The sequence below is a fragment of the Agelaius tricolor genome, unplaced genomic scaffold (genome assembly GCF_023055355.1).
Source record: "Agelaius tricolor isolate 1412-34295 unplaced genomic scaffold, bAgeTri1.0.p SCAF_5, whole genome shotgun sequence".
Taxonomy (NCBI): Eukaryota; Metazoa; Chordata; class Aves; order Passeriformes; family Icteridae; genus Agelaius; species Agelaius tricolor.
In genome coordinates, this window is record NW_027269265.1 from 41,144,731 (window position 1) to 41,167,595 (window position 22,865).

Genomic DNA, 22,865 nt, shown 5'->3' on the forward strand with positions numbered 1-22,865 from the left:
GCTTCATGGATAGATCCATCCTGTCTGGGCTCAGATGTCCTGTCACACCAGCCCAGAGAAAAACCCTTCTGCTGCAAGCCAGTCCCCCCTGCAGAGTGCAACATGCTTCAATCCACATTGCTTCCCTTTGAAATATCAGCACCTCCTGGGAGTTGTTTCCTACCCAGGAGATAAGGGCTGGATCAGACTTGTGGCAGAGTTACATCCAGCCCCAGCCTGCTTCCCCTGGTTCGTGCCCTGCAGACCAGATGCTGATGTGCATAAAGTGCCTACAAGGCCATGGCCAGGCTCTTGGGAAAAGAAACAGGCAGCTAAGGAGTAGGAGCTGTGCTTCCCACTCATGCAGAGACTTTGGAAGAATCACAAATAAAATGCTAAGCCCATTCCTCACCTCATCACAAAATCCTCTCTGCTGACCCCTTGTTAGAAGCAGAAGTCTCAAGCCAGGCCCCAGTGAGAAGCAGCAGCCTTAGGTCTGCCATGCAATGCCCTGGCTGTATTTCAAAAGCCAGTATTAGATTTTATTGCTAAAGATACAAGGATATGTGGTCCCCACAGCATGAGGAGCATTTTGTTCTTTCCACTGATCAATAACCCACGACTGAGCAGAAACCCCTCTTCTAAAAGCCTTTTTGGATCCCCGTTTGCTGGAACTTGATATGTAAGGAGCTGAGCATTTTGTCTCCAGGGAACATTGCACAGAGGGAGAGCTGCTGGTTGTTAAACAACAAATCCAGTTCACTGGAACACACAGAAAGGATTAACAGGCACTATTTATCTCTTGGATTTTATTTGGGTCTTCTTGTCCCAGCTAACAGCAAAAGAAACCTGACCTGAGCTCAGCTATAGCCCTGCAGAAAGCATGGAGAGCACGAAGTGGGGCTCAAAGCAGGCTCAGTGGGGTAACCAAGGGCAAAACAGATCACAGAGGACACTTTTGGATGTGTATTACCATGCTGCCCATCTGCACAGCAAGCCTCCCAGAGCCCAGCCTGCCCTTCCACAGCCTGGTACTATCAGACATCATCTTTCACAGTGTCACCCGTGGTTTTCCTGGGATACAGAGCAGATACCTGTTTCCACAGCTTCTCACAGATTCAGCATTGCTGTGCATCAAGGGTCAACAAAGATACCCCCAGTGTCCAAGCCTTTGTAGCATTCACCCCTGTTTTCTTCCAGTCTTACACTATTTTCCTGCCACATTAAGCCTTCCTGAAGACAGAATGGAACAGACAGTTCTGACACCTTCATACTGCCTCCAGCAAGAATCCTTCCCAAAATGCTGAAGTTTTTTGGAACAAATAGCACTTACCTCACCTGACCATTCCAACCTTGAATATTTGAGCACCAATGGTCAGAACCCCAAATTACCATAAGGTAATGCTGTTCTGATTTTGTTTTGCAGGAGAGGAGTGGAGTGGTACATGAGTGATTATGATAAGGGCAATATATTTGAGATTTCTGTTCTTTATTTTCCATCTCAAAAGACTTAAATGGAACTACTTATGCCTTCAATTTTCCTCCAAGGAAATTTGCTCCTATTAACAGCCTCCTGCACACTCAGTCTTGTTCTGGTCTTGCTAGTTGTGTCTCTGCTTCAGCATGTACATGAAGTATGAGAAACCTGGGGTGAAACCTTGGCTCAGAGACATGCTGTGGCAGCAGCTGTGCAAGACAAGAGGAGCCCTAACTTCCTCCCTCAGCCTCAATGGGCTGACAGAGATCTAGCATGATGGAGCTGAGCTGGCAGGAGCCCAGCCCACTCTGTGCCTTAGCAAAACCCCCCTGAACCCCTCAGTTTACTCATGGCCACTTGAAACTCCCAGGGCAAGAGAAGACCCCAGAAATTTCTCCTCCAGCCCAAAGAGGTATGAAATCAAAGCCTTAGATTAAGTCCTTGTGAGACTGCTGCTAAAACACAATGATCATGGTCCAAAAGCAAGCAGTCATAATGGGAGGGCTATTTGTGCTCTTTTTATGGTTTTCAGTTTCAAGGACCAAGAAATAAATCCCTTCTCAGTAAGCCAAGGGCTGATTTTGTCTTGCCAGAAGTGCATCCTTGTGCCACCACCATTAACAGCAACCCCCTTCCCCTCTGGTTATCCCTTCAGCACTAGCCAGCTGATGTCCAGGGCTAATTACAGAATCATAGAACCAGCTAGGTTGGAAAAGACCTTTGAGATCATCAAATGCAACCCACAACCTAACACCACCTTGTCAACTAAATCATGGCACTAAGTGCCACATCCAGTCTTTCCTTAAACACCTCCAGGTACAATGACTCCACCACATCCCTGAACATCCCATTCCAATGCCCAGCCACCCCTTGCGTGAAAAATTTCTTCCTAATGTCCTTGTTCCTAACAAGAGGATACATACAGAGTATTCAGATGCCAGGAACCAGAGGCTATCCCACCTCTAAAATCCCCATGGCATTTCAGTTTGAGGTCTATCCACTGGCCATCCCTAAGAGCCATGGCCACTCCTGTGCCATGGACAGTGCCAGAGGCTGCAGGTTCCTCCACATGGATGGGTTTTCATTGCCATGCTGGCACTCAGGTGTGCAATGGGTGCTGGAATTTGTTTCTGTGTGCTGCATAGGGCACCTCTGATCTTCTGGATTTCCATGTGGTAGAACATGGAAATGTGTGCACAGGGCATGCACTAAGGGCACACATTTCTGGATGGCACACAGAGCTGTGCCTGTGGCTCAGCTAAGCATTGACACAACAGTTTTCACTGCAGCTCAGTCTGGCCACAGCAGCTCCAGACTGTAAGGAGCCTTTGTCTTCAGCTGGCAGCTCTGGCTTTGGCAGGGGCCAGAGGAATCCACTCCAGCAGCAAAACTGGGCTGGAGGCTGCTTCTCTCAGGGAGCTGCTTGTGCTGCTCATCTTCTGCTGCACACAAAAGCCACCTTAGGGTACCCTTTGTGCTCTTTGGAAGACAAACCCTATGCCATGAGGACACATTTTGCATTCAGCATACACATGTAGCACCAGGGTAAACAAAGCTGTGGGTTTGTGTTTGTGCACTCAAGCAGGACTACATAGGATGTGCTGGGTTTGTGTTCCAGTACCTGTAAACGGTGGCTAAAACAAGAGGGCCTTGTGGTAGGTTGTAACCCATGTTTTCCAAGGTGTGGGTTTGTGTGGGTGTTTAGGTGTGTTTGCAGGTGGCTGAAGGATCTCCAAGGAGCAGTAAGAGCAGCTGGGGCTGGCACTGTATTAATCATGCTGGAAAAGCAACACAAAGGGATCAGAGCTCTTCCTGAGCTTTCATCAGGTTAAAGCATCCACAAAGGCAGGCAGGGCTGAGGCATGCTGGGTGTAGGTGTGTGCATGGGAAGACTTTACCCAGAGCTGTGTCCCCATGGCTCATGGGTCAGCAGCACACACCCCCAGGACAGAGGAGTGTCTGTCTGTCTGTGCTGCAGCTTCTCCCATGTTCACACAGCCTCCCGCAACACATCAGCTCCTCCTGCCTTTTGCTACACAAGGGAGCCCTAAAGCTTTCCTGGTACAGCAGCATTAAATAAAAAGCCTCAACAATGTTTTTTTTTAAAGTCTGAAGGTTCTGACAGAGACACTGGAAGAGTTTTACAGGAGTAATTGCAAAGGTTACCTCAGTCCGCTGTCCCTGCTGATGTGCGGCGGCAGCGTCTCCTCCCAGCCCTCTGCCTTCACACCAGGCTCTCCTTGCCAGACCTGAAATCAGCAGTGGCTTGAAGAGTTAGAGGCAAGAGCAATTCCCCCCTGAAAATTGCTGTCTCTCAGGTGAAACAAACAAAAACAGAACATTTTGAGAATTTGACTTTATCTGTCACTTGGGCATCTCCAGCTGCCCTTTTTCCCAGGTGTGCCAGCAACCTTCTTGGCAGCACTGCCTCAGGAGGCTTGCACTGCCCCAGGGTGGGGAATGGGATGGGATGCCCTCATCCACTGCAGCCAAGAGAAGGGCAGTGTCAGGCCACAGAGCTGTGCCTCCCAGGGGACACTGCTGCAGTACAGGCACAATTAGATTTTTCCAGTATTAATCAAAATCAGGCATTTAAGCTAGGTAAAAAAAATCAAGACAGCAGAAAAAATATATTTCTTTTTCTATGGCCAGCAATCTCCTGGCCAAAGAAAAAGAAATAAACTCCACAACATTTTCAGAGGAAATATTTACTTATTAATATTTTTATTTAATTCTCTGTGCTGTGGTAGTCAGAGATAGGATGAGAGATCTCCATAATGCATCAAGTGTGACATAGAGGTTTTTTCAGGCACACACAAGGTGAAGCACGAGGAAGGCCTGATTCTGGCTGAGGCTGCATCATGGGAACTGTGAAATGAGGCTGGGGATGAGGGGAGATGCCTCATCCCTCTCCAGGGCACAGGCATCCCTGACCCTGCCTATGTGATGCTCCCATCTCATTAGATGGAAGCTGTTGGCCAAAGCATCTGTTGGCCAGGACACTGCTGTGAAAGCTGCTTCCAGATCAGTGCCACCAGCAAGCAGAGGGAGGTGGTAAAAATAACCCCTGGTTGGAGAACTGTGATGTACTTACAAGCTGCTGAGAAGGAGGCTGAGCCTGGTGTGCTGTCCCCCTTGAGAGAGACACAGCAAAATGGAAAAAGTGAATCTGCTGGGGTACAGAGACAAGCAGTCTCTGGGCTGTAAATCAGAGCTGAGAGCACAGGGAAGACAGGGGAGAAGCAGGCAGGCAGTGCAAACACTAAGCAGAGTTACAGCTTTCCATGAAGGTTGTTCATTTTGGGATGATGGCAAAAAAGAGCAGAACACTGTGCAATGTAGGGGGCATATGGCTGTGGAACGAGGGGCTCAGCTCTCCAGTTTCAGCCCTGCACCTTCAGGGCAGGTTATATTCTGCTAGGAACATTGACAAACCAGAGCTTTACAAAACAAAATGTACTTGGGAAAAGCTGTGCTAAGAATTGTGTCAACCATATCTGCATTTTGAGGAACACACAGCTGAAAGAGGTAGCTCTCTGTGGGCTGGACAGCATATACTCCTTTAACAGCCTCTAACTGGTGTTTCACAGGGACACAGCGGCAGAAGGTGTGACAAAATAGTCCCCAAAGATCCTGGGTCTTGTCCTCCTTTCCCTGCCAATATGCAGGGAATGAACTGGGACAGGCCAGGAGGAGCTCATGGATGCCAGTCTGCAGCCAGCCCAGTGAAGCCCAGAGGAGCTCGGTGCAGTCTGGCCTGGTGGGCTTTCCCTACTGACCTCAGGTCCAGCTCTGTCTTAAGAGGTTCACAGAGGACAGGGCAGCATGTTGAAGGCTTCAGATCACAGAAGCCTGAGTTGGATTTGATGATCCTGGTGTGTCCCTTCTGAATCAGCATATCCTACTATTCTATGCTTCTATAAGCCTTAAGGATGGGCAGGATCCAGAGGACTCCCAAGAGCCTATGGATGGGCAAGGGAGCTATGGACACTTCCTTGCTTTAACAGCATCTGGTGTGTTTAAAATCTGAACAGTATTTAAAAAAAAAGTCTGAAGGCCCTGGCAAAGAAGTGCAAACAGCTCCTGCAGGAAGCCAACAAGACCTCCCAGCTCCAGGGGTTTCCACAGGGAATTCTGCTCCTGCCCGTGGTGCACCAGAGACAACTGCAAACAGCAGCAGCCTTCCTCTTCAGCCTGCCTCCCACTCAGATGGCCCTAACCCTCTGGAACTGTAAATCAATTCCAAAATGCAAGGAAACCACAGGCACAGGTCTCCTGGGGAAGCTGAGCAAGGAAGGAACTTGGAGAGCTCTGAGCAAAAGGGTCCAATAGGTTCAGCAACACAGGGACCCTCTCCAGATTTTCACTGGCCTGGTCAAGCCTAGCAGATAAGAAGCAGGAAATACGTCAAGCCAAGCTCCAGAGATCAGCCAAGACCTTCACACATGTATGAGTTTGTTTGTGCAGGAAGCAGGGGCATCACACAGCGATAAGGGCTTTCAGCCCATGGTACATGAGCTAAGAGAGTACTTGACAAAAATAGGCACTGCACATTTGGCAACAGCAGGGAAAAGCATAATCCTGGGTTTTCATGTACAATCCCAGTCTACCTGTTATTATTGTCTGGCCTCCAGCAGCAAACCCTGAGCCAAATTCTGAGATGATTTATTCCTCTCTCAGTATCACTCGATTTATTGAGTGGAGTTACTTAGTCATTGCAAAATTTGGCCCAATTATTTTATTTGGACATCTACTTAATGCTTTTAGTCTTGCCTCTGAAATGTTAACCCTGCAGCTTATGAAAATAACCATTTTCTCTAGCAGGACCAACACGGCATTTGGAAAAGAACCATATGCTAGCACTCAAACTCTGCTTTATTTAGCTGTGTTCTGGAGGTGGTGCTGATGCGCACTTGAAGATTGGTCTCCAAGTGCCTACGCAGGAATTAAACACAGGATAGGAGATAAAGCTCATGTCCATAGGGACACAGACATGGCAGAACAAGAACATACATCTTAGCTTTCCTCTCATAAATCTGAATTTCCAGGCACTTGAAAACAGACAAACCTGTCAGCACAAACACACACAAATGCACGCGCTGGGCATGGCATTGCCACGGGGGCAGAGAGGAGCAGCACAGGGACAGGGACAGGGACAGGGACAGGCAGCCTCTCCCTTCAGCCCACCTGTGGTGGTGCCCTGCCAGCTGGGGCTCAGTGCAACCAGCCTTGGGGGAGCCTTGGCTCCTAACAAAACTTTCCCTCAGTTTTGGGTGTAACTCAGCATTTGTGCAGCAAACACCACAGCCTTGAACACTTCCTCCATGGCAGATACCTATGATGCTCTTGGAGGGATCATGCCAGCAGCAGCTCCCTGCAGGATTCCTGCTGGATTCCTGTGTGAGCAAGGAGCTGCTGCTTCACCATAGCCATGAAAAAGCCTCAGCCAAGAGTTTTCCACTGCCACTGGGGGAGCATTGGTAGGTGATCGGCACCCCTGACCTGCCCTTGCTGTGCCCAGACAGACAGACAGCTGTGGGTGCCACACAGGATGGGCCAGGCAGATGGACTTCCCCTGGAGAAGTGCAGGCAGCCAGCACAGCTGGGCAGCAGCTCAGGGGTGTCCAGAGGCTGCTGCCATTTGGATAAAAGTCCCTCATCCCAGCTGGAATTGTGGCCACATGCAGAGGCTGCAGGGAAGCACTGGGACATCATTCAGGAGCGTCCACCTGGCTTTTGGACACCAGGGGTTTGGAGAGCCTCTGTCCCCCATGCCCATATGATCACTACTAGCTCTGCATAAACCTGCCTCCTAGGAATCTGCCTAACTGCATTTTGAGTGGGCTGGTCCTTCTGGCATCTTTGACAGTGAATTTTGGCATTCTGTTACTCATTGTGCAAAAGAAGTATTTCTTTTTTGTTTGTCCCATTACTCATTGCACAAAAGAAATATTTCCTTTTGATTGTCTTAAACCTGCTGTCCAATAACTTATACATTGCTCCAGCTTTAGTATTGTCAGAAATAATTAAGAAGATCCTCACTGATCTTCAGAAACTATTCCTGCATCTCCCTCCTTTCTTCATGTTTGTTTTTGTTTTTTTTTCTAAACAAAAAGGTTCTACTGTTAGGTTTCTGTTCAACAGCAGGAAATACAAATCTTTCTTTGATTTTTTCCTTTTTTAATTACTAGGCCTAAATAGAATATGCACAATACTACACCGATGTCATTTTAGATGGCTGCCAGATTAGGATTTTTGCTTTGCTCTTGATTTTCTCCTGTCATGGTTTAACCCCAAAAAGCTACCAAGCCCCACACAGCCACTCACTCACTCCCCACCAGCAGGTTTGGGGGAAGAATTGAAAGGGTAAAAGCTGGAAAACTCATGAGTTGAGATAAAGACAGTTTAATAGGGAGAGTAAAAGCCACACACACAAGCAAAGCAAGGACTTCATTCACTGTTTCCTGTGGACAATTCATTAATTCACTGTGAATTCACTAATTCACTGTGGACTTGCAGGTGTTCAGCCATCTCCAGGAGAGTGGGGGCCTATCACATGTAATTGTTATTTGGGAAGACAAACACCATCACTCCAAACATCCCCCTCTTCCTCCTTCTTCCTCCCTTTATATACTCAGCTACATGGTCTGGAATATCCCTTTGGTCAGTTGGGGTCACCTGTCCTGTGCCTCCTCCCAACCTCCCATTCACCCCCAGTTCCCTCGCCACCGTGGCAGCATGGAAAGCAGAAAAGGCCTTGGGCTGTGTGAGCCCTGCTCAGCAATAACAAAAACATCTCTGTAATATCAACCCTGTGCTCAGTACAAATCCAAAACACAGCCCCAAACGAGACACCATGAAGAAAGCTACCTTTACCCCAGCCAAAACCAGCACACTTTCCCTGTAATTGTCAACATTCCTATCACTTAATAGTTGCTGAGCAGCAAGCTGACTTCAGACTACCTGCAATGACTCCAGCATTTCTTTTGCCATCATAATTGCTCTTTTAGACTACATTGTATTGCATATATAGTCAAATATGCCTAATTGACAGTGTTCCAGGAACAGAGTTAGATTTTATGAAACTGTCTTATTCTCCTTGAGTGTTCACTTTAGTCTCCATTCAGGCAGGGGTCCAAAGACTTTCTAGTGAGCATAGAACATATCTCTTTCAATGTGTTTGCAAAAGTTTATAGCAGAAAATTCTATCCTTTTTACAAGCGATTTTTCAAAATCTTATTTTAAGCATGTCTCCTTATGATTTCACATTTAACATCCGAGTATCTATGATCCTTTCTGTTTTCCCCCTTTGGACATGACTTATGCTTTTTGTAGGATATCTTTTTACTTCTAATAATATTCTTTCATCTACTATTTGACTATGCTAGCTATTTTTATTCTTTTTGAAAAGGCTTTCTGGTAGTTTATCCATTTATCATGGACTCCTAATATCCAGAACCTAGATATCCTCAAGCTTTTTTTACTCTTTTGGGTTCTTTTAATTTTCATCCTTGAAGCTAAAAGTTTAATATAGAGGATGGGGGAAGGAAGTTTCACCCTGCAGAACTAAAAAAATTGAATGCTTGATTATCTCTACTGCAAAGTGCCTCTTCATTGCATCTGTGCATCCACTGAGCAAAATCAAGAGCTCTCTGCAGCTTGTGGGTGCTCAGACCTCTTGCTCTAGGAAGCACTGCTTAAAAGAATAGTACAAAACCAGCATCACTATCATTCCCTTTTGTAATATTTACTCAGTCTGTGTCAAGGTAAGTGAAACCTCTTGTTACTGCTTTATTGGCCACCTTTGCACGCTGTCTTTCTGTCAGAATAGCTCATGCATTGCAGTATCCTCTCAGTTTTGGAGGCTGGCCATATACAGATGCTATGGAGACAGACACCTCTGCCTGTAAAGACTCTTGTGTTACTTGCTGGCCCTGTTTAGCTCAGGTTTGCCATCACTGGCTGACCCACTCAGCCACCATGCAGTTCCTTTCCTTAAGTAAGCATATTTCAGCTCAGGCACCATGCTGCTCTCTTCCCTCAGATGTTCACAGGAAGCCCTCCTTTCTCCCTAAATCAGACTCACATTCATGCCAACAAAACAGACCCTTTCCTAACACAGAGACACCATGGGATCCCTGTGTAGGAGAAGGAAGAAAGGCACCACTCTTGGGTTCCTGAGCAAGGGACACCTGAGAAGGCCACATGCAGTCCCAGTAATGTGTACATACCATTCATCAGTTTCCTCAGCCTGAAATCCAGTTCACCAGCAGTGGCAGAACACTGTTTTCTCTCCAGTTCCTATAAATATCTTTGAGCAGCCAAAAGAATGTTTGTGTCCCCAACGAGCAAGTGCCTCTGGCCAGCCAAGGGCTGCACACAGCCTCTGACAGGTGACATGGGAAATGGTTTTAAACTGAAAAAGCTCAGGTTTAGGTTGGATATTAGAAAGAAATTATTTACTGTGAGGGTGGTGGGAACCTGGAACTGGTTGCCCAGAGGAGTTGTGAATGCCCCATCCCTGAAAGTGTTGAAGGCCAGGTTGAATGGGGCAATCTAGTCTAGTGGAAGAAGTCCCTGCCCAAGGCAGGGCAGCTGGAGCTGAGTGATCTTTAAGGTCTCTTCCAAGCCAAGCCATTCCATGACTCTGGCCCAGAGGGGCTTGGACCCTGTGCCAGGCTCTCCAGCAAAGCAAAGCCTGCTTCCATGGCACAGGTGATCTCACCAAACAGCTGGGCTTTTATAAACCCTGACACCACATTGCTAGGCATTTGTCCTCTGAATAAATCCATGTCCTTCCCATTTGCCAACCAAACATATCTCCCATGGCTGCAAACCAAAAGATCTCCATCTGCATGGATTCATGAACCAAGCCTCATAAATTCCCAGCTCTCCTACATGGAAACTGAGGTCCAGAGAGAAGCACTTTTCTCAGGGTCAGGCAGTGTGTCACTAAGGTCAGGAATAGCACTCTCTTCCCTGACCCACCTCCCTTCATCTGTCCCTGAAAGCACAAGACCATATTCTGCTGCTTAACAAGAAGCTGAGAGGAGGCCCAGCTGACAGCACCCTTGCTCTGAGACCTGGAGCACGTTGGCATCTAAAGCTGAGCAGAAATCTCTGCAATCCTGCCACCTCCCCTGTTTTGCCTGCTTGCTTGCTTCCTCTGTATGGTAAAAATACACAGGAACATGATATCTGGGAGTAAACACATACATAGTCACAAAATTCATAACTAAACTCATAAAACTAGTGGATTTGTTATTTTGGTTTGATTTTCTGGGAAAATGAGGAGTTGGTAGATAACTCCATAACTCCCACATTTATTTCAGGAAAAAGAACTAAAAATGTCACATGAAAATGTCAATATGCTTCAGAACTTGTAAAAGCTGACAAAACTTCATTCTTCGGTTCATTGGATCCCAAGGGTGCATATACTGTGGGGTACTACTGACAGAAGTTGATTAAAAACAGGCTCTTCTTTGCTGTCTTAGGCAGGCAGGCCCCATCCAATTTTGCTCTGAGTTTGGGTATTTTTGTCTTCACTCCTCAAATGACAGAGCTGTGTCCTTCCAGGTTTCTGTGCTGCTGCATCTTTCTGCCCCTTCAAAACCCAACCATCCCATCTGCCTCTAGAGCACAGGAACCTCAGGACATCCCAGCCAACAAATGTCAGCCACTTACAGTTGAAATGCATCCAACTTCTCTTAACAGCAAATGCTTAACAGTGAGCACACGTGATAACCCATGTGTCCAGTGCTGCTTTCCTTCTGTTTGTCTTTACATAGAGAACAGTGAAAAAACCATGTTACCTTGCTGAATTTCCCCTAAAACATTCGAGCCATCAGATTGCAGACTCCCTCAGACATTAGAGGTTGTTGTGAAAAGAGCCTGAAATGTATCTTTAACCATCACGGTCAGGACATCCAAATATTTCTCCAAGGGAAAACTCTCACTTGAAAGAATCCAAGATTAAAAGTAACAAGCACATAAACATCCTTCACATGGTTTTGTATTAGCCAAGAGCTGTTTCACAAGCAAGCTCTGCTGCCTCTCTCCCTCTCTCCCTTCTCACCAATCCCCTTCCCTCTTGCCCAAGAAAGGTAATTTTCTTCACAAGGAAGAAAAAAAAATCCCCACTTCTACAACGACAGTGTTTTAAATCACACTAAAGAAGAAAACTTCCCTTTCACCAGTTCCTAATAAATAACTTCAATCTCTTTAATGCAAGCATTTCCAAACAAAGAATCTCTGTTTAGGACAGAGTAATAAATTACTGAGGTAGATCTTGTTTCATGTGAAATCAGATCCAGGTGAACCTCACCTTGGTTTCAAAATAAGTCATCTGCGGTCTCATGTTAGTATGGACGGACAGAGGAGACAAAGGAAAGCCCCCTCCCCTCTTGCTGCAGTTTCCCCAGCTTCTCACCATTGCTGCTGTTGGCTCTTACTCCATGTGGGTGAAGGGGACAGATGTCCCAGCCAAGGGCACGTACATCATTCCCACTACTTCCAAAACACAAGGATGGTTAAAGTTGTGGAAGGTTGTCTGAAACCTCAGAGCACCCTGAGCACGATGGAGCAGGGAAGAAGTGTCTTGGACACTTCAAGCCAGTCCAGAAACATGCTCAGCAACATCAGCAAATAGCACGAATGCAACAAGGAGCAAATCCAGATTGACTCCTGAGTACAGCTGAGCCAAAGCCAATCTGACACCGGTGCAGCCAAAATCAGGATTGTCCCTAAGCTGTTTGTAACATAGCATGATATTTGCTAACACAAGAGTCACAAATGCATAATTACCAACTTTACACATTTAATAGCCTTAATATTCTGGCACAAGAAACCATTACATGACTCTGATTTCAGAGCTCTTGGTTTTGCAGTAAGAATTTCCTTCTCACCTGTGACCAGTTAAGTAATTGCACTTCCAGTTAAATATCTGGCAGTGCTTTGTTGTACAGTCAAAGGTTGGCCAGCTTTGCTACTAGCAGCATTCCCTCCAGACTACACAGACCAGGCACAGGGACACACATGTGGCAAGATGCTGCTTGAGAATTAATTAATTCTCACCATTAATGAATTCTTCCAAATTCAGTCACCTGACTTCAGGCTACTCAAGGAGAAGTTTGCATACTACTTGACAAAGCCCTCAGGGTTGACCTGGTAACCTCCCTGTCCTGTGCACTGGCTTCCTGCTTCAGGAGAAGGGAGATCCTCTTGTTGTGCGGTTGTTGGACACCTGATTATTTTCTGCTCAGCATGTAATCTTGTATCTTTACAGCTTAAAAAAATACCCTAAAGTTAGGAGCCTGCCTTGCTGAAACACTGTTTTCAGCTTGCACACTCTATTTAAAATGGCTGTGAAAAGTCAAACTGCAAATCCAGGGCACCATCACTGCACAAACAGTCTGAGCCCAGCTCAGGGATTTCAGGTTATCTACACCTCCCCAAGTTTTTTCTCCCCACAGAAATGCAAACCCAATGTACAAAAGACAGCCCAGGCTGAGCCATGCCATGGGAGCTGAGGTTCAAGCAAGGCTCAGTGCAGCCTGGGGAACCATGCTGGTCTCTCTGATGGTGACTCAAAAGCCTAAGACCAGGGGCCTTGGAGGCTGAGGTCCATGCATGCTGCCAGGGAGCCAAACTTCATGGAAGGCAGCCAGCAAACTGCTGGCACTGCTGACATTTGAGAAACCACAGCAACCAGATTTGCTAGAGCTCACTCACTGGCCTCTGTTACACTGCAATTTGTTTGCTGTCAGCCTGACAATTCAATAGATGCCTCGGTTTGTGTTGTGTCCCATGGCTCTGCTGTCACTTTGGAGGTTAGATAAGAACAGTGTGGTGCTTCTTACCAACAGCAGTGCCCCAGTCTGTCCACTGTGCTCCTGCAGGATCAGATCCCCAGCACTGGTAAGGGTCATCATTGACCAGCTCGTAAAGCAAATGCATTTTCAGGATCCCAGCACAAAACCTGCAGGAATTGGAAGAACCTTCTCATATTTGTTCCTGATAACAGCTCTACTCTGAAGTGTTGCCAGTGAACTATTGGAAGCCCAGGGGTGAAAGAAGTTATGCAAGAGCAGAACTGGTGCACACACGGCTAGGAGAGGAGACTGTCCTCAGCCTCTTGAGGTGAACACTAAATTGCACCCAGAAATCCTTCATTAAATACTGAACAAGCCCAGCTAAAATGTTTGCAAAAAGAACAGAAAAAGCTTTCTCATAAGATGAACAGAGAGGATTTTTTTTTTCCTGATTCCAGTAGAGCAATGATACTGCACTGTTCCCAGATCCCCTCTACACTGATCAGGCCAAAATAAGCATGGAGGTACAGATCCACCACACCAGCATGATGAGTTTTACAATAACACAGCATTTAAAAACAAGTACATGGAAGAAATGCTGACAGGCATGGAAGGGACTGGACACAAAAGAGAAAGAGAATAAAAGAATTGCTTTCAAGTTCAAGTTTTTACTGACCGGATGAACCTCTTGACACGAGGACAGAATGATTTATATATAAAGTGATATGAGAATAACAGGCAGTCTGGTTAAAGACAAATTCTCCAGTGCAATTTCCTGTAATTTGGAAAAATAGTGTTGAAGACACTCCAGGGCTGCTGAGTCTCACCTGTGCCCTGAGACATGTCCTGCTGCACCAGGGGTATTTGGCTTACAGCTCCTTCCTGTGCAGGCATGGAGTGCTCATGCCTACTCACTGCCGTGCCGAGCATCACTGGAAGTGGCATCTGTGGATGCTTTTAAGCTGTGAATTGCTGAAAGGAAATGTACAACCCACATCTCAAGCCTAGGGAGTGGATGACAGACTCAAACCCCTTTGATGCAGTCATTACCCTCACTAAAGTGAATGTAATAAGTCATCCTGCAATCCTTACAGGACAGATAGACACGATAGTCATGACACTAAAAAGTACAGCACAAGAAACCTTCAAAATTAGCAGCACAGGAAGACTGGGAGGGAGGTTTATTTTTCCAGCTGCATTCAGGAAGGCCTCTCCAGGACATAGCTAAATCACCCTGGCTTTTCACCCTTTTGCCTTGATTGCAACTGTTTGGAAGATAAACACTGTCCTATCTTTAGCATTGGCATCTCCCATGTTATTCGCTCTGAAATGGAACAGAAAAATGTCAACAAAGAACAGTTGAAGAGAAACTCATTTATTCAGCCTAACCACTGGAATATGATATTTTCCTCAAACATGCTAGGGCAGATTTTCGAATGCTCTTTGTAGATGTGTTAACATCTACATTTGTCTCTTGAAACAGAAAAGAGAGCACAGCTATTCTCACCCTTCCAGGAAGAGAGTATCCATGGCTCTGCTGCTGGCTGGTGCAGCACAGCCTCCTGTGCCTCCTGCATGGTGGCAGCACAGCTGCACGCTGAAGGAGGGATGGCAACAGCAATGGTAAAGGGCCTGCTAGCAACTCCAGCTGCTAAACAAAAATTAGGAGCAGAGACAAGGATCATGTGCTCACAGCCTCTTGAAGCTATACCCCACAGTTTGTGTATCACAGGGATTTGTACCAGACCTGAAAGCAAAGGGAGACTGAAAAGTAGCCTAAAACCTTCAGTATTGGAAGGACACTATACAATCTCTGGAAATCTTATGGGGCTTTTTAGCTGTGTACATTATGCAACATAAGACACATGGCTACAGAGTTACCACATGATGTTTGGGAAAGGGTTTGCAGATGTTGCAAACCCTTTCCCAAACCCAGAACTCCCAGAATTGAATTACTGTTAGGAATTTGATGAGGAAAATTAACCCAGCTGTTGACAACTGATTTTGTTTTACTGATTCCAGTTGCCTGCCTGAATGAAAGTTGTTCTGGAGGTCAAGTTGCTTTGCTTTGTGCATAGATGTTATGTACGGGCATGCCATGCAGGGAAAGCAGCCACAAGGGTCTAACTGCAAAGGGAGAAAAGCTGTTTCACAGGCTGCATGCAGGGAGGCACATGGGGTCATTTAAATGCTTTTTCATGAGGAGGTTGGGTCAGAGTCCAGACCTGTTTCCTTACCTGCTGAATTGTTTGCAGAACCCTCCCCTGGTGCTGGAGGTCAGCTGGAGGTGCTGATACTGTAAGGAAGTTGTGAAGGACCTGTCCAAAAACAAGCCACACCCCATGCCCCCGGGATTTTCCTCAGCTTTAGGCTAGAAAGAGATGAGCTTCAGTTTTGCTGTGTCCAGGAACCAGTCACACAGGTCATCTGCTGTACTTCAGTGCCCAGAGGGCAGAGGTCTGTGCTTCTCAGTCCTGCCAAGACACCCTGCTCACCAGCACCATGTCCATCTCCTTCCTCCATCCCAGCCCTTACCTCTCCAACAGATCAGTATGATTGCACCTCAAACCACGACATTGGAAACACCATAATCATACCAGAGAAATATTAGCTACAGCTCAGTATCATCTAATACCTTCTGATTGGGAAGTTTTAATTTCCAGAGGTTTGCCTTTAAGGAAGGTGCTACTACAGGATTACACTATTAGCACAGGAATGTTTCAAGAAAATGGAGAAATAGAGGCAGAATATTCCCAGTCCAGGAATTTGTTTTCCATTCTGCAGAGGGCTTCAGATGCTCTTCAGCATGTATCCCACAAACAGAGAAAATCTTACATGCACCTGCACACACACACATGCAGCAACCCAATAGAAGCCTCACTCGTACAAATTTACCATCATCAAAGTCCCCTTACTTTTAAACTCCAAGAAAAGCACATCCACATTGTATCAATTGCTCTGGTAAATAAAACTGCATTCTAGCCAATTACCAAAACAATCTAATCAAAATCAAAACCATCTGCAGCACTAAGTAATTTATGGGTCAGAAGAGGAAGGGGAGAAGAGACAAAACCAACTTAGATGAAAATAGAAACTATATACGCAATTTTTGTGAATGCAAGAGTCTTGCCCAGTTGCATTAAGGCTCTTGGGCACCAGTTATAGACGCTCTTTAAACCTCAATTCACATTCACTCAAAGATGTCAAAGAAGTAAATAGTTTTAAATCAGTCAACTCGACTTTTGTCTCATTAAGTACATTGACAGTACAGCCTGCAAAACCTCTCTGAGCAGCATCACCGAGAAAAGCATTGCTGGCTCTGCACTAGCTACCAACAGATTTTAAATCCCTTTACCCCTGAAAGCTGAACAAGGACAGTTGGATCCCTGAAATAAGGACAGCCCAGTAAGTACTGTGCAAATATATCAGATTTATTACTCTTTTATGGAAATAATAACAGACATTCAGGTAGAAACATATTAAATTAATGCAGTCAACAGTTTAAATGCAAAAATAAATATAAAGTCCGGCAGCTCAATGCATCTAAAACAGCTCATTTCTTCTAACGAATAGAAAAGATTTTTTTTTTTTTTTTTTTTGTCTTTTAAATGGTGAGTTTGATACAATCAAATAGAAACGAAGGTACAAGCGCTTTCTTAGAAAACATCCCGAGCCGGCCGCCCGTCCGGGCGCTCCTGTGCGGGCGGCGGCGCGGCTCCCCGCAGCTCCGAGCTCAGTCCGTGCGGCCGCTGCCGGGCCGGGTCCCGCCGCGCTCAGAGGGCCGAGTCCGAGTCGCTGGAGTCGAGGCTGTTGCGGAGGCGGCAGCTGCCCAGGCGGTCCCGCTGCAGGCAGAGGTTCTGGGTGCTCCGCCGCAGGCACTCCAGCGACTGCAGGAAGGACTTCTTGGCCTTCTCTTCCTCCATGGGGGACACCCCCTCCTCCTCCACCTCCTGGATCTCGTCGAAAGTCACCGGCTGCGTCTTGAAGCGCGACTGCCGCGGCCGCCGCAGCTTGCCCTTGGGGGTCTTGGCGGGGCGGGCGGGCGGCGGGAACTCCTCGGACACGCAGACGAAGTGCGGCATCACCGCCTGGTAGCTGGAGCAGATGCCCATCAGCTCGGCCGGCTTCGCGGCCATCCTGCCGCCCGCGGGAGCGCCCGCCGCGGGGGCCGGGGCCGGCGGAGCGGGGCGCGCTGCCTCGGCCGTGCCGGGCGCCGAGGCTCCGGCGGGCGGCGGCGGGGCAGGGACGGGCCCCGCGGGGCCGTGCGGTGCCGTGCGGAGCAGTGCGGACCGCGGCTGTCCGGAGAGACCTCGGTGCGAGCGGAGCGCTGTGCTGAGCGGAGCGGAGCGCGGTACGGAGCGCTGTGCTGAGCGGAGCGCGGTACGGAGCGCTGTGCTGAGCGGAGCGGAGCGCGGTACGGAGCGCGGTACCGAGCGGCGCGCTGCGGTACCGAGAGGAGCGGAGCGGAGAGGCGCAGTACGGTGAAGACCGGAGCGCAGTGCCGAGCGGAGCTCCCCCGCTGCCTCAGCAGAGCCGCTGCCGCCGGCCCTCCAGCCCCGTTATATAGCCGGCGGAGCCCCGCGGGAGCATGCTCAGACGGCAGCGCACTCGGGCCGCAGCGGAGCCCACTCGCGGCCGGCCGGGCTCCCCGTTCCGCATGACGTGTCCCGCACCGCCGCCCCCGCCCGCCGCGTCCCCTCGGAGCGGGGGAGTCGGGCACAGCCCGGGGCGGGGGAGCCATCGCCCTCCATCCCGTCGCCCCCTCCCGCCTCCTCTCCCCTTAACTCCAGGGCATCCCTGTCCTGCCCAGCGGCACCCGGTGGAGCTTCAGGCGGGTCCCGGACTGCCACGGCCGTACTTCGGCTTTCTGCGTTTCGCCGCGCTGCTTTTTCTATCAATATCCTGATTTCTATAGCTACGAAAAAGTACCGACAGACCCGTCACATCAGCTTATCGGTACCAGTCAGAGTGACAAACCCATGCTCAAAGGAAGCCCAAATCCGAAAACCCTAATGTTACAGTGACCCAGATATAAGCTGCAGAGGTCACACGGAATGGACCCAGACAAGAACCATCACCATCAGAGGGTTAAGCAGGACTCTGGGATCTTGTTCCCAAGTCTGCCACCTCTATCGAAGCTTAAATACCTCCTTCAGTGTGACTCCATTTTTTTCCATTTAGTAGGGATCCTAAAATTTTCCATTCCCCTGTGGGCTCTGTGGTGCTTCTTTGATATGATGCAGAATCAGATCCTCAGACAGAAAATGGCATATGAGTATTACTGAGCTGAAACAAAAGCTTGCAAATTAGTGACAGCTGGAACCATGCTCTAAAGCTGTGTGTGCCAAGCACTCTCAGTGATAGAAAATCCCAACAGCATAAGAAAAACATACGATAGGAATAGGAAAGGAGGTAGAGGGAGGAGGAGTAGAAAAGCATGAGGGAGGAAGAGCCTGAAATGGTTAGTCTGTCCCCTCTTCAGAGCTCATGTTAGATGATTCCCATTCAGACACTCTCCATATAGCTTCACCCACTCGAGGATATTTTTGAAGCTTGATTAGGAACCAGGAAGGAAGTGGAGGCTTAGCAGCTGTGTCAGGAATTCTGTGATGCTCAGGGGACAAGGACAATGCACTGAGGGCCCGAGGTTTGCCAAGCACGGTCCCACAGTCCCCCATGCCCAGTGCGCACATGCAGCACAGCACCGCAGGCAGAGGCACCCAGGGCACTGCAGGCACACACTGCCAATCAGCCCACAGCAGAATCTACACTTACCCCAGCAGCTCTGGCTCTGTGCCCAAGATGGGGCACCTGCAGCCTGCTATAGTCAGCACACAGAAATGGCCTTGGTTTTGTGAGCTCACCATCAGAAACTCTCAACCTTATCTTCGGGTAACTCTTCGGAGTAGCCCCAATTGCCTTAGCAGTGGCAGTGTTTCGGGACCTGCATTGGAAACAAACCATTTTAATTACAGCCCTGTCTCAAAGGGGATAAAATGGAACAAGAACAGAAGAACACAGTTTCAGGAGAGCAGGGACCAGAGGCACTTGCTAGTGTCTTTCCAGAAGGCTGGCTGGTTTGCTCCTTGCCAGTGCAAAAGCAACACGAAGAGCCTTGGCTTTATGAAACATCTGGCTGCAATCTCTTGGCTTCTTGGCTCCCCAAGGCAGCTTTAGGGCCAGGGTCAGTTTGAAGCCTTTTTGTTGGGAGATACTATTAGCTTAATAGGGGAACAATTTTATGTTTGGTCAAATTGAATCATTCCAGCTTGCAGAGGGCTGTGTTTTTTACAGTTTATTTTAGTGGCTAAATTTAGCCCATACATCCCTGCTGCAGTTCAACAACTTTCTCTCCAAAAGCTCCATTTACATATAACCACTTAAATTCCTGACAACTCAATTCTGCAGCACAGGAAAAGCCGAAATCTGTTTCCTCAGTACAGCCCTCCAATACAAGCCTGATAATGAACTTGGAGGATTTCTGGGGCTGAGCTTGCCTCTCATGCAGAAACAAGATGACATAGGAGCCTTGTTCTGGCATTACATATCCCAGTACAAACTGCCTGTCTGGTTTCCTACAGAAAGTTCAGTATGAAGGCAAGCTCAGATATATTTAATACCCTCACAAATATGATTATAAAATGCTTTGGGAAATTTCAATGCTGAGTTGGAGCAAGATCACCATGGTAATAACTGAGAGGACTTGAAGATATTATTTGAGAAAATTTAGAAAATATATCCTATGACATAATCCCCAGAGTTAGATCTCCAAGGTGCTAACATAAAAAAGTATTTACTCAAGCAGTTTAAATAATGGCCTTCATTTCATTTTCTCCCAGATTATTTAATGAAAGGAAATGAAATCTTGTGATTTCAATGAGTAACATTTCGGCAAGTTTCAGTCCATTTCACTGCACTTCATGTCAACCCATTCAATTTAATTGTTTTAATTTAATTTCAGATATTTCCTTTTTTTTTTTTTTATTGCATTTCATTTTATCGTAATTCCTCTCCTGTGTGTTCAGCTCACTTTGCTCCCTGATATGGAGAATTCAAGGGGTATAATTTAGAAAAGTTTTGGAACTTTTCAGTGCAATTTATGTAATCCCATTCCTCTTAAAAGTTTTCACTTAATTTCAGAATTTTCAGGTTTTCTTTCAATTGTTTTTCATTTCATCGTACCTCCTGTCCCATGTGTTTGGTTGCCTTCCTTCTATGGTTTGGAGAAGTCATTTCCTTTCATGAAATGAAAATTCTTTGTGAATTGAATTTTCATTTCATGAAAGGAAATGGAATTGCATGAGTTCAATGAGTACCATTTTGGTACGTTCCAATCCATTTCACTGCAAAAAAAACCCCAATGCACTGCATCACCCTTGCTGCCTCCATGCTTTTCTCCTTGGCAGCACCCATGGGCTGGGCACCTCAGCCTCAGAAAATGCTGCTTTCAGCACTGCTCCTCTCAGGGTCAGGATTGAGAAAACCCTAGCCCTAACAAAGCCCAGAGCTCCGGGGACACTGCATCTGCAGAAGGCATTGCCAAGTGGATCACAGCTGCACCCCAACACTGCTCCCTCCACACCTTGCTCCTTGCTACCACCCACGGGCCGTGCACCACAGCAAATTTCATCATAATTCTTTTTCTGTCTCTCTGGTTCACTTTGTTCCTTGATTTTGAGATTTCAATATGTGTCATTTCACCAAGTTTCGAAACTTTTCACTGTACCTCATGTCATCACATTCCATTTAAATATTTTCATTTTCAGAATTTTCTAGTATTCTTTCATTTCATCATAATTCATCTCCTTTGTGTTCTGCTCATTTTGTTCCCCAATGTCAAGATTTCATTTCCTTTCATGAAGTCACATTGTATGCCAACACACTGCACAGGCACGGTATGGAACCAGAGCTAGGAACATTTTATATTCATATTTGGGGCCTTGTGTAGTTAAATCACCAGTTTTATAGGAGGAGACACAATTATTGCTGCTGAAACAGCATGGAAATTACCAGCATGGAAATTGTCATCTGGTTATTCCTTTAAAAATGTGATTATTGGAAAACACACACAGCCTTTTGCTGGCCATCAGATCTCATGCCATAGAAGGGAAAGGAATGATTAAAAAGAGGATGTAGGGATGGATAAAAAGGGATGGATACCCACCTCTTCCTGTAGGAAAAGAAACTTTTGAAGGGCCAGAGCTTTTACAGAAACCACCTGTAGCTGGGCACTCACAGTGAACACCACAGTTCATGCCCCAAAACAGAGCAGTTACTTCACTGTCTGTCAGAGCTGACGGGGTCCCTTGAGAGTCAGCAGGATAAGCTGCTTCCCAGCAAGATGCCTTCATCCATGGAAGTTTCAAATATCCTCCCAAAACATACTCAAGAGTAAAAGCTGCTTCTTGCTGCCCTGGCAGGGGGCATTTCCAGCCACCTCACTGTGTACATCCCCTCTCAGCATCCTGGTCTGGGTACCCATTTCTGTCAGGAGAGAGGAAGGAGTTGCTGCTCTCTCTCCACTAGAATTTGTATATTGGAACAACCATTTTTAAAATAGCAATAAAAACATTTAGCAACTGTGATCTAACAGATACTGCTTACAAACTGGAGAGGACACACCAATAAACAGGCATCAAAAACAAACTACCTCTGAAAGCAAAAGTCTTTGTGTCTCTTTCTCTGCATGCACATCTGATTTAAATTCCAAAGTGTATCTTTCTGATGGGGGAACCCAAGTTACCCAACGAGACCCAGCTGAAACCCACTGTTACACTTCTGCTTGGAAAAAACAAACTGTTGTTTCTTTCTAGCTATCATAACAAAACTGCAGCACACAGAAGGCAGCTTGCCTGGGCAGCCAGGCCTCTCTCCAGCACACGTGAATGCATTTACACCAGGGAATTAACTGGCTAACAACTCACAAGAGCTATGCACTCAGGGCTGTCATATCCCTGCCCTTATGTGTTTGGTTGGATATCCTTTACCTTCCTTTCCACTGTTTTGACTTCAGCAGCTTTTTAACATTTTCTCCCCTTGAAATAATTAAAGCCAAGCCAGTCCAGCAGCTGACTGCCTGAGGGTAATCCTACAGCAAGGATCACACACCCTCACACTCAGGCAGCCAGCAGGCCAACATGCAGCCAGCATTTTAAATGCTTGACATGACCCTTGAAGTATTTTTCTAAATTCATCACATTCCCCTGGGCCATGGCAAGGGGCATCCTGCCTGGCATCATTTGGGGGCAGCCATGGAGAGCCCTGGAGCCACCAGCACAGGGGAGGAATAAGCACATCTCCCCTTGGCAGCAGGCAGGTGTTGGCAGAGCCTTAGCTGCAGGATTGCAAATCTCCAGAGGCAAGGGAAGATTTGGCTTGTTCTGCAGCACACTCTGCTCCCAGCCCCCTGCAGGCTGGGGTCTCCTGCACACCCTGAGCACCAGAGCAGGAGATTTCTGTTCCCACAGCAGGAGATGGGGGAGAAGCCTCAGGCAGTAAAGCATGAGGAAATTCCCTACCAGCCCTCGCCATGCACTGCAGGGCAGCCATGCAGCAAGGCACCTGCGAGGGGTGAGGAGCAGGAGGCTCAGGCTGCTGCT

General features: G+C 47.2%; 1 protein-coding gene across 1 annotated transcript; it reads right to left on the bottom strand.

The window, feature by feature from the left end:
• Positions 1-16,676: 16,676 nt before the first annotated feature.
• CUNH11orf96 (chromosome unknown C11orf96 homolog) lies at positions 16,677-17,821 on the bottom strand. Its single transcript, XM_071427581.1, has one exon. It carries the CDS (start codon positions 17,400-17,402, stop codon positions 17,040-17,042), a length of 363 nt encoding a protein of 120 aa, XP_071283682.1. The 5' UTR covers positions 17,403-17,821; the 3' UTR covers positions 16,677-17,039.
• Between the last annotated feature and the right edge of the window lie 5,044 nt (positions 17,822-22,865).